The 13,383-nt window shown below is 38.7% G+C and overlaps 1 protein-coding gene across 1 annotated transcript in view; it reads left to right on the forward strand.

Moving 5' to 3' along the window:
• Window positions 1-13,383, forward strand: part of dab1a (DAB adaptor protein 1a) — a 383,120-nt gene that overhangs the window by 129,591 nt on the left and 240,146 nt on the right. The window contains exon 2 of the mRNA XM_072274548.1: window positions 6,886-7,099. Within this exon, the coding sequence (XP_072130649.1) occupies window positions 7,033-7,099 (67 nt within the window). The 5' untranslated portion in view covers window positions 6,886-7,032. The remainder of the gene's footprint in view (window positions 1-6,885; window positions 7,100-13,383) is intronic.

Raw genomic sequence — 13,383 nt, forward strand, 5'->3', positions numbered from 1 at the left:
CAGATAAGCGTAAGGAAAAATAATGCTAAAATTATCTTTAAAAATGGATGAATTGGTCCTGCAAATGGAGATAAATGGGTTTAATCTATTAACCATAGCTGTAAGATGACCAAGACAATGAACGTTTGAGGGTGCATGACATTTCAAAAAGAGGGAAAGAAAAAGTGGGGGTGGAGCTTTTGAGAATGAAGGACACCAGGACAAAAGTGAGAAAAGATCTTGCTTTAGAAGATTAGGAAGTCTAATCAGATCGGGTAGAAACAATGAATAATATTGAGCAACAATCACTTGTGTGAGTAGACACCTAATAGTACTTATACTGCTGGAAAGAGCATCAAGTGAGAAATAATGATAGCAAAAGTAATGCAATAATAATGGTGAGCTTTTATCTTTATATAGACTCAGCAAATTAAATTTTCAAAGGCGGCCTTGAGGACAAGTTCATGGAATGCATTCTAAAAGGATTAATATAACAAATTGTTGTGAGCCCAGCAAACAGACAACTTTAAATCAGTTCATTTATAATGAGGAAGGGTTACTTGGTAATCTAAAGGTAATCGATTCTCTGAAAAACTAATATCTTAATATTACAGAATTTCACAATCGATCTAACGAACTTGAGTCCAAAACTAGAAACCTTAACTTAAATAGCCAATCACGTAATGAGGGCAATAAAGTCTACAGTACTTGAGGAATTTGTACTTCAATGAACATGTTAAAAAATATTTCATAGTCCTCAACAATGGTACATGCCTTTCAGAGATTAGAAGTTCCAGATCAGAAATTATCTATGCACATCTCAGGATGGAATTAAATTGAAAGAACAGACTTATAAAGTCACTAAGAATAGAACTAGGTCTGAAAATGTTCATAATAGGTTCTAGATATGCTGGGAAGATGGGCCAAGGAATGGTAGGTACAATTTAAATCAGACAGTGTAAAATGATGCATTTTGGGAAGTTAAAACGGGGCAGGACATGCACAGTGAATGACAGGGCCCTGGGCAATGTTGCAAAACAGGGGAACTGGGGATACAAATACATTTTTCTCAGGAATTTCTGCTCACCATACTATAAGAAGGATGTGATTAAGCTAGAGGAGGTTCAGTAAAGATTCACAAGGATGTTGTCATGATTGGAAGAATTGAGTTACAAGAGAGACTGGATAGACTGTGATTATTTTACCTGGAGTGTAGGAGTTAAGAGGTGAGATTACAAAGGTTAATAAAATCATCAGGAACTTAGATAAGGTGAAAAGTCACAGTCTTTTTCTCAAACAAGAGAAAATCTGCAGATGCTAGAAATTCAAGCAACACACACAATGCTGGAAGAACTCAATAGGTCAGGCAACATCTACGGAAAAGAGCACAGTCGACGTTTCACGCTGATGAAAGATCTTGGTCCAAAATGTCAACTATATTCTTTTCCATAGATGCTGCCTGACCTGCTGAGTTCCTCCAGCATTGTGTGTGTGTTGCAGTCTTTTTCTCAGAGTAGGTGGATTGAAAACTAGAGGGTATAGGTGACAGGTAAGAAGGGAATAATTTGAAAGGGACCACAGGGGAACATTTTCATACAGGTGATAGTGGATTCTAGAACAAATTTCCAGAGGAAGTGGTTGAATGAGTACAACTGCAATTTTTAGATGTTTAGACAAATACATGGATGGAAATTTTACAGAGAGTTGGATCAAATGCAGGCAAATGGGACTAACCTTGGCCAACATGGAGGAGTTGGGCCAAAGTATCTGTTTCTGTGCTTCATAATTCTAGAGAAGCCAGTGGCTACAGTATTTTGGCATATCAAAAATAACTACAGGTGCTGGAAATCTGAAATAAAAAAGGAAAATGCTGGAAACATTCAGAAGGAGAGGTAGCGTCTGTGGAATGAGAATCAGATTAATGTTTTAGGCCAGAGACCTTTCTTAAGAACTGGGACATTCCCCAACATTTTCTGTTATTATGGTATAGATGGTTTTGTGAAAAGCAGTTAATTAATTTCCATATGAAATATTATATTACAAATTAAGAATCTTGGGTTTGAAGATAATATAGCTGTTTCAACAGAGAATTAATTAACAAAAAGAAGGGAGTAGTGATAAATGGGTCATTTTCAGATTGGGAGACTAACTAGTCGTGTGTCCTAGGTTCTGATGAAATTTGATATTTAATAACAGAACAAAGTACAAAACATAATACATGCAAGTTTGCACTCAGTACAAAGGTAGGTGGGAAAATAAGTCCTGAGGAGAATACAAAGTGAACTCAAAGCAGTAAAAATGATCAAAGTGAGCGGAGGCGAGGCAGAGTCGAGGGTCGAAGTGAGCAAGGTTAAAATAGAATCATGGTGAGCTGAGGCAAGACCCATCCACCAAACTGAGAGCAAGGCAAGACCCGAAGTTTGATTGATCTAAGCGCCAGCTGATTTGGAAAGGTCATGTATGGGCCGAAACAGGTGGCGGGATCCAGGCCCAGAGCATATTGAAGTGACGGAGCCCAGGTCATAGAGCAAGGAACGACCCGATGTTTGGATGATTTAAGCGCTGGGCCTGCTCCATGATGTTTACTTGGCTCTGCGCTGAACTGAGGCTGTGGCCTGTTCTGGGTTTTGTGTCTATGGACTCACTTTCATTCTGAATGTTATTTGTTTACTTTTATTGTTTGCATGATTCATTTTTTTTCCTCCCTGCACATTGGGAGGGGTTGACTGTCTTCTTTTTAATGGGTTCTTTTGGTTTCTTTGTTTTGTGGCTGCCTGTAAGGAGACCAATCTCAAGATTGTATTGTGTATGCATACTTTGATAATGAATGTACTTTGAACTTTGAAGTAAGAAGCCAAAATAGAGAACAGGTGGAGTATAATGAAGGGAAATGTAACATTTTTCACAGTAGGAAAATATTAAAAGCTCCATTATCTAAATAGTATTACACAATTGATTATTATTTAAGAAAAAGTAGAGTGGAAAAAGAACCAAAAGATGATATGCAAGTACAGCAAGTAATTAAGAAGGGTAATGGAATGTTGAATTTTATCACAGATGGTCTGAATACAAGTGTAGGGAACTCTTGCTCCAATTTACTGGGGTTTTGCTAGGCCTACATCAAGGCCATTTCATAGAGATTTTTGGTTTTGAATAAACTGGCCTTTCAGAGTGTTTTGCAAAGATTCAAAAATCATGGGATGGGGTTTGACTCGTAATGAAAAATAAAGTTTGGTGTTCACAAAAGTGAGAGGTTATTTCATTACATATATTATTCTGAGGGAAAGATAGGGTGGATGTTCTGAGGATATTTTACCTTCGAGAGCATTCTGGAATTTGGGGGTTTGGTTAACTATTTAAGGGTGAAGTGCAGAGGAATTCCTTCTCAAAAAGTTGTGAATCTGTCCATATTGCTGTGGACATTATATCGTTGAGTAAATAAAAAGACAGTAGTCATGGCCAAAAGAGAATAAAGGGCTACAGGCATTGGCCAAGGAGTACTGTAGAATTGAGAACAAATCTGGAATTAGCCATAATCCCATTGCAGGGTAAAGAAGGTTCAAGAAATCATATTGTCTGCAGTATGTTCTGTCTCACAGGCTCTTTTTTAAATGAGGTTTAGTTAGAGATATGCTATCACTGTTGAAAACCTTTCCTCTCCTTTTCAATAATCAAAATATAATCTTATAACCCGTTTTAGCTTTTTATAATCTAGAGGCACTGCAGTGAAATGATCACACCTTAGACTTCTGACAGGAAATAAGTAAAGCCCATTCTTTCTGCGTTATTGCTTATCTTCTAATTTATTGACATTAATCTGGTCAGTAATGTATGCTTTCTTTCGTTTTTCTCCAATGATAAAACTACAATGTAATTTTCCCACTTCTTGTATTTTAATTTTCTCTTGCACTGTCTTCTCTCTCTATGACACGAAGCAATGGCTGCTCAAATAAAATTTCCTGTTTTTTTTAAGAACCTTGTTACTACTTTCACTTACAATTTGAATCTATATCAAAGTGCAACTTGTAGTATATGAAAAAAACACCAAAAATAAAAGTCATCTGGGTATTTTGTGTTTGTCCTTCACCAATGATAATGATGGTCAAGCTGCGTCCTCTGTTAAACAGAACTTTCTTTGGTAACAGCATAATGAACATGGTCATACTGATTGCTGCAGTTAATGCAACCTTGCAGGTATGTCACATGGAATAATAAATGGTCTGAGGTTGACAGCAAGGATCACTCACTATTTCATCATCATCATCAAATAAATTCTGATGTGGTCGGATTGCTTTTTGCTGTGTGCTGTAGAATCCTTAGAATATTTTAGTAAGCGCCTTTATCATGCATTTGTATTTTAAGTGAACACATAGACTCGCTGCTTATAATTAGATGTGTAATCTATTTGTTGATTATTAAGAATAATGAAATACTATTATATACAAATGAGTCAACGATCAACACCGATATTTCTGTCCATTGTTGTAGTTTGTGCTTTCCTGGAGAGGTAATGGTATTAATTAACCAAGAATTGTGTTTTCTTGGATGTGCAGCAATGATCTGAATATTAATAAAGAAAATCAAAATATTCTCAACATGATTGGAAAGCAAAGTTTTATTTTATTAAATATTCATTATTAGCTCACACACCATCACTAGTTAGTACATTCTCTTTTACTACGCCCTGTTATACATTTCTCTATGGTTTTCTTAATTAATTTGTACAAGGTCCTAATTTGATTCTATGCCTTTGCTGAGTTAAATGACCATATCCAAAATGGCAGTGGAGGTATTGTGATTTATCTTAATGCTTCAAAACTTGGAATATTGTAAAATAGATAAAGATAAAGAAGAAGTAACTCGGATCTCTGCTCCTAATTGCTTTTCCACTGCTCAGAATGTGAAGAAACTGTATTCACTACTGTTCTGAATATCATGGCTCCCAATACAGAAGAGGGGAAAGAACAGAAAATCATTAAGTAATTTTATGGAGAATATGGCAATTATTAAAATATAGTTCTAAATACACTGAGTAAAAATGATAAGAAAAAGAAAAGAAGACCAGAAGAGATATTTGCATACATTAAGATGGATAAATCCCCAGGGCTTGATAGAATCTGTCCCAAGATGCTATGGGAAACAAGAGGGGAAACTGCTGGGGCACTATTGGAGATTTTTTGTATCTTTGCATGAGTGAGGTACCAGATGTCTGGAGGATAATTAATGTTGTTCCATTATTCAAAAGGGCCAATAGGGATAAACCAAGGAACTGTAGACCAGTGAGCCTTACATCAATTGAAGAGAAATTATTGGAAAAATTGTAGGGGATTCATGTTCATTTGGAAAGGCAGGGACTGATCAGGAGGAGTCAGTGTGATTTTGTGCAGTTGAGAAGATAATAGAGAAAATTGATGAAGGTAAATGTGGTAAACATAGATTTAGAAAGACTTTTGACCAAGTTCTACATAGTAAGATGTTTCAGAAAGTTAAAGCACATGGAATTTAAGTTGTGATGACAAACTGGATCCAAAATTCCTTAAACAACAGGAATTCTGCAGATGCTGGAAATTCAAGCAACACACGTCAAAGTTGCTGGTGAACGCAGCAGGCCAGGCAGCATCTGTAGGAAGAGGTGCAGTCGACGTTTCAGGCCGAGACCCTGAAACGTCGACTGCACCTCTTCCTACAGATGCTGCCTGGCCTGCTGCGTTCACCAGCAACTTTGATGTGTGTTGCTTGTTCCAAAATTCCTTGGTGTCCACATTTCCAAGGATCTCACCTGGTCCCTGAACTCCTCCATCCTGATCATAAAGGCGCAACAGCGCCTTCATTTCCAGCGGAGCATGAAGAAAGCTCACCTCTGTCCCAGGATACTGATGGACTTTTACCACTGTACCATTGAGAGCATACTCACCAACTGCATCTCAGTGTGGTATGGCAATTATCCCGTATTGGACCGCAAAGCACTCCAGCGTGTGGTGAAAACTGCCCAGCGGATTATCGGCACCCAATTGCCCACCATTGAGAACATCTGCCATAAACGCTGCCTGGGCAGGGAAGCATTATCAGGGTTGCATCTCACCCTAACCATGGACTTTTTACTCTCCTCCCATCCAGCAGGCGCTAGATGAGCCTCCGCTCCCGCACCAACAGGCACAGGAAGAGCTTCTTCCCTGAGCCTGTGACACTGCTAAACCTCTCATCACAGCGCTAAGCAGTATTGCATCCATATTGTACTGTCTCAGTACTTTTATATTTGTGTGCTGTAGCACTTTTTTATTTGCAGTTATTTTGTAATTAACACTATTCTTTGCATTTCTGGTCAGATGCTAAATGCATTTCATTGGCTTTGTATCTGTACTCGGCCCAATGACAGTAAAGTTGAATCTAATCTAATCTAATCTAAAAATTGGCTTAGTCATAAGAGGCAGAGGGTAAAATAATGAGGGTTATTGATAGAGTAGTCAAAATCTTTTCTCCTAGGGTTGTGGAGTTTTAGGCTAGAGGGCACAGGTTTAAGGCGAGAGGGGGAAAAATTGAAGGAGATCTGAGGGGAAATTGTTTCACACATGGGATCTGCCATTCTTTGGAACAAGCTCCAGAAAAATTGGGAGAGGTGGGTACCATTATGTTAACTGGACATTTGGACAGTTACTTGGATAGGAAAGGATTAGGGAGATTCAGGCAAGTTAGAGTTAGCATTGATAGGCATCACAGTCAGCCCGAACAAGTAGTGCCAAAGGGCCCATTACTGTGCTGCACATCTCAAATGTTAGTTGAACTAAACAGTATTCTTCGAAACAAATACAATCAAAATGAATTGCATGCGAATGTTCTCATTCTTGTAGAAAAAATTATCCCATTTTATGTGTACTCCAAGGTCATAATGTTTCTTCTCTCTTGCAGCCCTCAGCAGAAATAAGTGAAATGTGCTCCCTGGGATAGAAGTGTCTGGACTGGTACCTACTTTCACAGAGTTTTCATAAATGAACCTGAGTGCGACATTGAGCCTGCGTATGCAAAGTGTGTGAAGAGGACAGAGTAATAACTAGGATGTCAACGGAGACAGAAGTTCAACAGGTTGTCAGAGCCGGCACAAGAAAGGAATCCAAAAAGAAAGGTAGGTTCCTGTTGCTTTGCCTCTCCAGGTGGTCTAATTCAGGTCTCACTGTATTAAAAAATAACCCTTAAAGCCGTGATTCACATACTTTACACTGCTGTAAAGCTGCTCTGCCATTCTTAATAATAGTTGTTTTTAAGAAATGGCCTTGTGGATTTAATAACATTTCTAATGTGGAATTTACTAATCTCAGATAGGGAGACGGTGCTAATAAGTGATCTCGGTGTCACTTATCCAGGCTTAGAAGCAAATCAACCAGATGCCTTGTGCTGGCTGATCTCCAGTGATTACCTGGACTCTGTTTGAACAGTTGAATAAGGTCAAGACTGAACTGAGTTGGGTTGTGCCCTTTATGATTGATAAGCTTCTCAGTGCTCTGATTCTGGGCTCACATGCAAAGAGCAAAGGTTGTCTGATGTACAAAGGTTGGATGCAATCTCTGGGGCCAAAGCCCAGCCGGCGTGCCTTTCAGGTGGAAAGTTCAGGGAGGATATTGCTTGAAGACAAGCCATCACATTGACTAATTACTTATTGTCCTGGAAGTATGTTATTTTGTGATATTTTCATAAAGTGATCTTTTCATATAAATATTGATATATGCTTCTGACCAAATTAGTAATAGTTTGAACCATACGTCCAGAAAATCTTTCAGAGTAAACATGTTTATCTTTTGAACAGTTGAATTAAAAACTGCTTTATATCAAAAACACAAGAGATTCTGCCGATGCTGAAAATCCAGAGTAACACATATAAAATCCTGGAGGAAATCAGCTGGTCAAGCACCATCTATGGAAAGGGATAAATGGTTCACATTTTCGGCTGAGGCCCGTCTTTAGGACTTGAGAAGGGGAAGAAGCCAGTATAGAGGTTAGCAGGAAAGGGAAGACTTTAAGCTAGAAGGGGCACCAGGGAGTGATGGGCAGGTGAGGAGAAAAAAAGATGCAAAGGGAGACTGAGTGGGGAATAGAAGAAAAGGGAAGGGGGGGGAGGGGAAAATTATCAGTGTCCTTCCTTCTTCCCTTTCTCCCATGGTCTATTCTCCTCTCATTTCAGATTCTTTCTACTTCAGCATTTTAACTTTTCCACCTATCACCTCCCAGCTTCTCACTTCATCCCCTCCCCTTCCAACATGTCTTTGCCTATCACCCTCAAGCTGGAAAACTTTCTCCTTCCCCATCTTCTTATTCTGGTGTCTTCCCCTTTCCTTTCCTGTCCTGAAGAAGGGTCGTGGCCCAAATCATCAACTGTTTATTCCTCAGATGCTGCACGACCTGCTGAGTTCCTCTAGCATTTTCTATTTGTTATGTTATATCAAAAATGGGATTCACTGTCTGTGAATTTTAAGGGCAAATTAAACTCATCCTGTGGCTGTGTTAAAACAGAATAAATACATTTCCTCTTTTCCTCTGATTCTGTCACTGTGAGTGACCATAGTGGATGAAGCCAATGCCAGGGTTGTTGGTAGATTCGAGTTGCAGTATAACTGCCAAGTGAAATTCAAATAAAGCCCACCATTCAAAATCTACTGGCCATCTGACTGACTGCTTCAAGGGTCTGTTGCCACCAGCTTTCCAATTGAAGTTAAAATCAGATCCTTTTAATGATTTCCTGTTTAATGAAGAACTCTGCAAGATCTGTAAAGAAATATGGCTTTGGGTAAGGTAATAGGAACTTCCTTTTTACCCAAAGTCTAAAATATAAATCTGGCTAAAATCATGAATTAATTATCTTCTTTCTAATTGTGTAAAACTCTGTAAAATTAATTTGAATGAGTGAGCCTGTATCCAGTTCTTTCAATATGGAATTGCTTGTGATAAAGCAATTCTGTGGTTGTTCAGTCAGCCCTCTGTATCTTCATTAATATTCATAATGAATGGTTTAAAAATAGTCTTTCCATAGGATGCATACTCCTTCAAAGGATAGATTTTAATTCCAGTGTGTCACTGATCTGGTCCTGCTTTACACCTCTCTGTACCGTGGTTTCTCTGTAATGAAGGTAGCTTTAAAACAAAACAAACAAAATTGACCACGCCTGCCTTGAGTTGAGGGAGAGGGGTGCAGTGGGGGGCTTGGGAGGGGGAGGACTTGTATCTTTCAAACCAGATTTACAGAGGTAACACCCAGTCATTTTTATCCTGTTACACCTCATCAAATGCAGCCGTTCAATAAATCAGTCACCCAATTCAAAACCAAGGGCTCATGAGCACATCTACAAGGAGCATTGCCACAAAAAAAAAGCAGCATCCATCATCAGGAACCCCCACCATCCAGGCAAATGATCTCTTCTTGCTGCTGCCATAGGGAAAGAGGTACAGGAGCCTTAGGTCGCACACCATCTGGTTCAGAAACAGCCCTTCAGCCGCCAGACTCCTGAAACAGTGTGAATCACTTCACTCATCTCGACTCTGAACCAATTCCATAACCTATCGACTCACTTTCAAAGAATTTACAACTCATGTTCTCAGTATTACTTATTTACTTACTGCATTTATTTATTAGTAACTTTTGCATTTGCACAGATTGTCTTCTTTTGCACATTTGGTTTTTGTCAATCTTCATTTGTGTGTGCTTTTTCATTAATTCTACTGTATTTCTTAGTTCTACTGTGAATGCCTACAAGAAAATGAATCTCAGGGTAGTATATAGTGACATATACATACTGCAATAGTAAATTTACTTTGAACTTTATAATAAACTTGAAAGCTTCACAAGAAGCAGAATTATGTTTTATGGGATGTAAGTGTGTTTTCCAATGTTATAGATTGTATGAAACTAAAAACTGAGCCAGTAACTGAAATATTAGGATTCCTGAAGACTGAGACCTTTCAGTGCCTCCCCCTCAATCCAAGAGACACTGAGAGGTGTGAATCAGAAATTGAAGCAATGAGGTAGATAGACACAAACCAAATGAGTGGAAAAGGAGGTGAATAATGAGTAACTTTTCAGTAACAACTCGCCAATATATTTTTGTAACCTTCATATGGAAGGGTCCAGTTTTATCTCTAGGTTCTAAACCGTGAGGTAACGATCAAATGAATAAGTGAAAAAAGCATATCAAGTTCAAAGTCTGAATGTGGTATGAATCATATTCTTTGAAGCAGCAGTAACCCTATTATCTCAAACACAAGCATTGACTGGGAGTACGCAGACTTTTCCATTAGTCTTGAGTGGATGAACTCTAACAACATTTTACTCAGTAAGCTCCTGGCCTGTGCTTGCCTGAACAAGGTGTGCATGATTGTGGAAGAAAATAAACAATAGTACACTTTTTTTCAGTAATCAGTCCTGGACCTGAGGACCCAGTGATGTATTTAATGGGAATATTTTGCTCCTATCTCTTTCAGCTAGTTGCTTCTAATCTTTCTCTTGTCATTAATGTGCTGCCCTTCAGAACACCTTCATCCTTTCAAACAGGATTTTCAAGATTGTGTGTGTGTGTAGAAAATCTGAACAATGAGGAGAAACAATAATATAATATAATATAAATCATAAAATAATAATTAGTTCCAGTATACTTTTATTAACTGATCTTAGAAGAATGATCAGCTATGGTCACAGTGTAACTACAAACTCATCTTTTATTATTGACTTAATTAGTCATAGAGTCATTCAATAGAGAATGAGTCTCGAGGAGGCATGTGACAATTTCTATCTGCAATGCAAACAGTATGTGATACAGGTATGCAGTATCCTATTTGTATCACAGGACTGTTACATTAAAAATAGGATTCCTTTATTTATTATAAGTTGCAAATATATTATTTTCTATATAGAAATCCATATTTCTTCATTATATGGAACACAGGAGTGTTAAGTTATAGCTTTGCAATGCTGATTTTTATTGTTTCATTATAAATAACATTAGTTTTTTTTCTGTTTTGATCTAGATAACTTATTGGTATATTTACTTTGTTGTCCTGTCGGCCAGTTGTGCTGTTGTGCAAGATTTCTGCTGCATGAAGTGCAATTTATATTTATGTCTCATTTTATTTTCTCTCTCATTGGTGTTGGTTAAAAAGGCCAATGCGCGCCAGCGTGTTTCCATTTGAAGAACTTGCCATTTTCCATACTATTAGCAAATGATTGAAGTTCTCTGAAGCTTTAGAATTAGTATGCAAAGGCATGCCTTTAATTAAGTACCTTATTACTTCATCCTGCAGCTGACCATTCTCGCAAGGTCAGCCTTGGCCCAAAAGCCCAGTGCATTTTGGCTTTTACTTCCCTGCTTCAGCAAATCAAAGGCTGAAGTAAATTTTACAACATTATAATGAAAAACCACTGGTAATAATGGTAATAATAGAACTCTGGACAGTCCAATTCATCATTTTCTTATAGCATTGTTCAGTAATCTATTTATTATCATCTTGGAAAAGGAAATGGTTTCAGCACGTTTATTAGAGACAAAGATGTAGGGACAAAGAAATACGTTGAGGTTTAGCAGGTTCGTGTGATGAAGTCTGCATCACGAAGAGTTAAATTGGGATAGTTGTCCAGAAGTGTTTAGTTACAAAGGGTGCGGCAGTTTGTGAAACACGGGCACTGGAAAGTATTCCAACACCCATTTAGCTCAAAACATCCATTATTGACTAAAACCGATCTCAGTCTGTCACTTCAATTCTGCCATGTGTAAGTTTCTTTGTAAGTTTGTCACCCACATACATTTCCCGCCTTCCCTTTCTTTTTGCTGATTCTCCTAACCAGCTTTAAGCTACAAAAGTAGGTCAGCCATGTTTGCAAGCAGGCAAGTCAGATGGCATCCATGGTTCAAGGACTTAATTCCTCATTAATAAGCATCCTTGAATGATGGGTGGACAAGTCAACCACTTGAAATATTGTTGTACTTACAGAGGAGGATCTCAGACTGCTGTGTGTAGTTATACTTGATGCAGCAGCGATCAGTGCTGTAGTTCTAAGCAATGCTGTGTGTGATTAGGGGTGACAGTGCACAAATAGTAAAGTTCTATATAACTGCCAGCTATGCCTTTATTTGTAATGGATTTGTAACTTGTTGGCCAAGAGCCTTCAGTGATTTGCTATTGTGCATCATGTGGCTGGTACACTCTGAATCTCCAGTTGGCCATTGGTGGAAGGAAGAAAAATACAGGATGCACTACCATAGTTTTAGAAAAGATACAGAAACAGGGAGAAGCACAATCAACAAGTTAACTTTAGTGCACAGACATCATAATTAGCATCAGTAAAGCTATCACCATAACAAAGTAAGGGAGTTATACAGACCTATTAGTCCCCTGGATTGTGAGTTTTGTTAAAGACAATAAAATATATTAATAAGAATAAACTGAATAGGAATAATAAGAAATAAGCTGATAATGGTGCGTAAGAACCCATTGGTTTGTTTTATCTTGGATGTTTTTGAGCTTCTCAAGGGCTATTACTACAGCCCTGAGAGGGTAAATATGAAGTGTTAAATTACACACTTGACTTGAGGTAATAAAATCAGTCTGCGGAGTCACGAGGTGAGTCACTTGCATCAGAATCCTCAGCTTCTGCAGTCACCATATTTGTGTGGCTGATAGAGCCAACATAAAAAAACCATGACCATAAGACATAGGAGCAGAATTAGGCCATTTGGCCCCATCGAATCGGCTCTGCCATTCAGTCATGGCTAAACTGATTTTCTCCTCCTCAGCTCTACTCCAAGGCCTTCTCCCCATAACTTTTGATGTCGTGGCCAATCAAGAACCCATCAATCTCCGCCTTACATACACCTAACAACCTGCCCTCCACTGCTGCCTGTGGTAACAAATTTCGCAAGTTCACTTCCCTCTGGCTAAAGAAGTTTCTCGTATCTCTGATTTAATGGATACCTTTCTATTCCGAGGCTGTTCCCTCTTGTCCTAGACTCCCCTTTCCATATCTACTTGTCCAGGCCTTTCAACATTTGAACGGTTTCAATGAGATCCCCTCTCATCCTTCTAAACTTAAGCGAGTACAGGCCCAAAGCCATCAAACGTTCTCATATGATAACCCTTTCATTCCTGGAATCATCCTTGTGAACCTCCTCTGGACGCTCCCCAATGCCAACACATCTTTTCTTAGGTGAGAAGCCCAAAACTGTTCACAATGCTCTAGGTGAGGCCTCACCAGTGCCTGATAAAGCCTCAGCATCTCATCGCTGCACCTATATTCTAGAGATCTTGAAATGAATGCTGACACTGCATTTGCCTTCCTCACCACTGACTCAACCTGCAAGTTAACCCTTCGGGTGTTCTGCGCAAGGACTCCCAAGTCCCTTTGCATCTCAGATTCTTGGACTTTCTCCC

The sequence above is a fragment of the Mobula birostris genome, chromosome 12 (genome assembly GCF_030028105.1).
Source record: "Mobula birostris isolate sMobBir1 chromosome 12, sMobBir1.hap1, whole genome shotgun sequence".
Lineage (NCBI taxonomy): Eukaryota > Metazoa > Chordata > Chondrichthyes > Myliobatiformes > Myliobatidae > Mobula > Mobula birostris.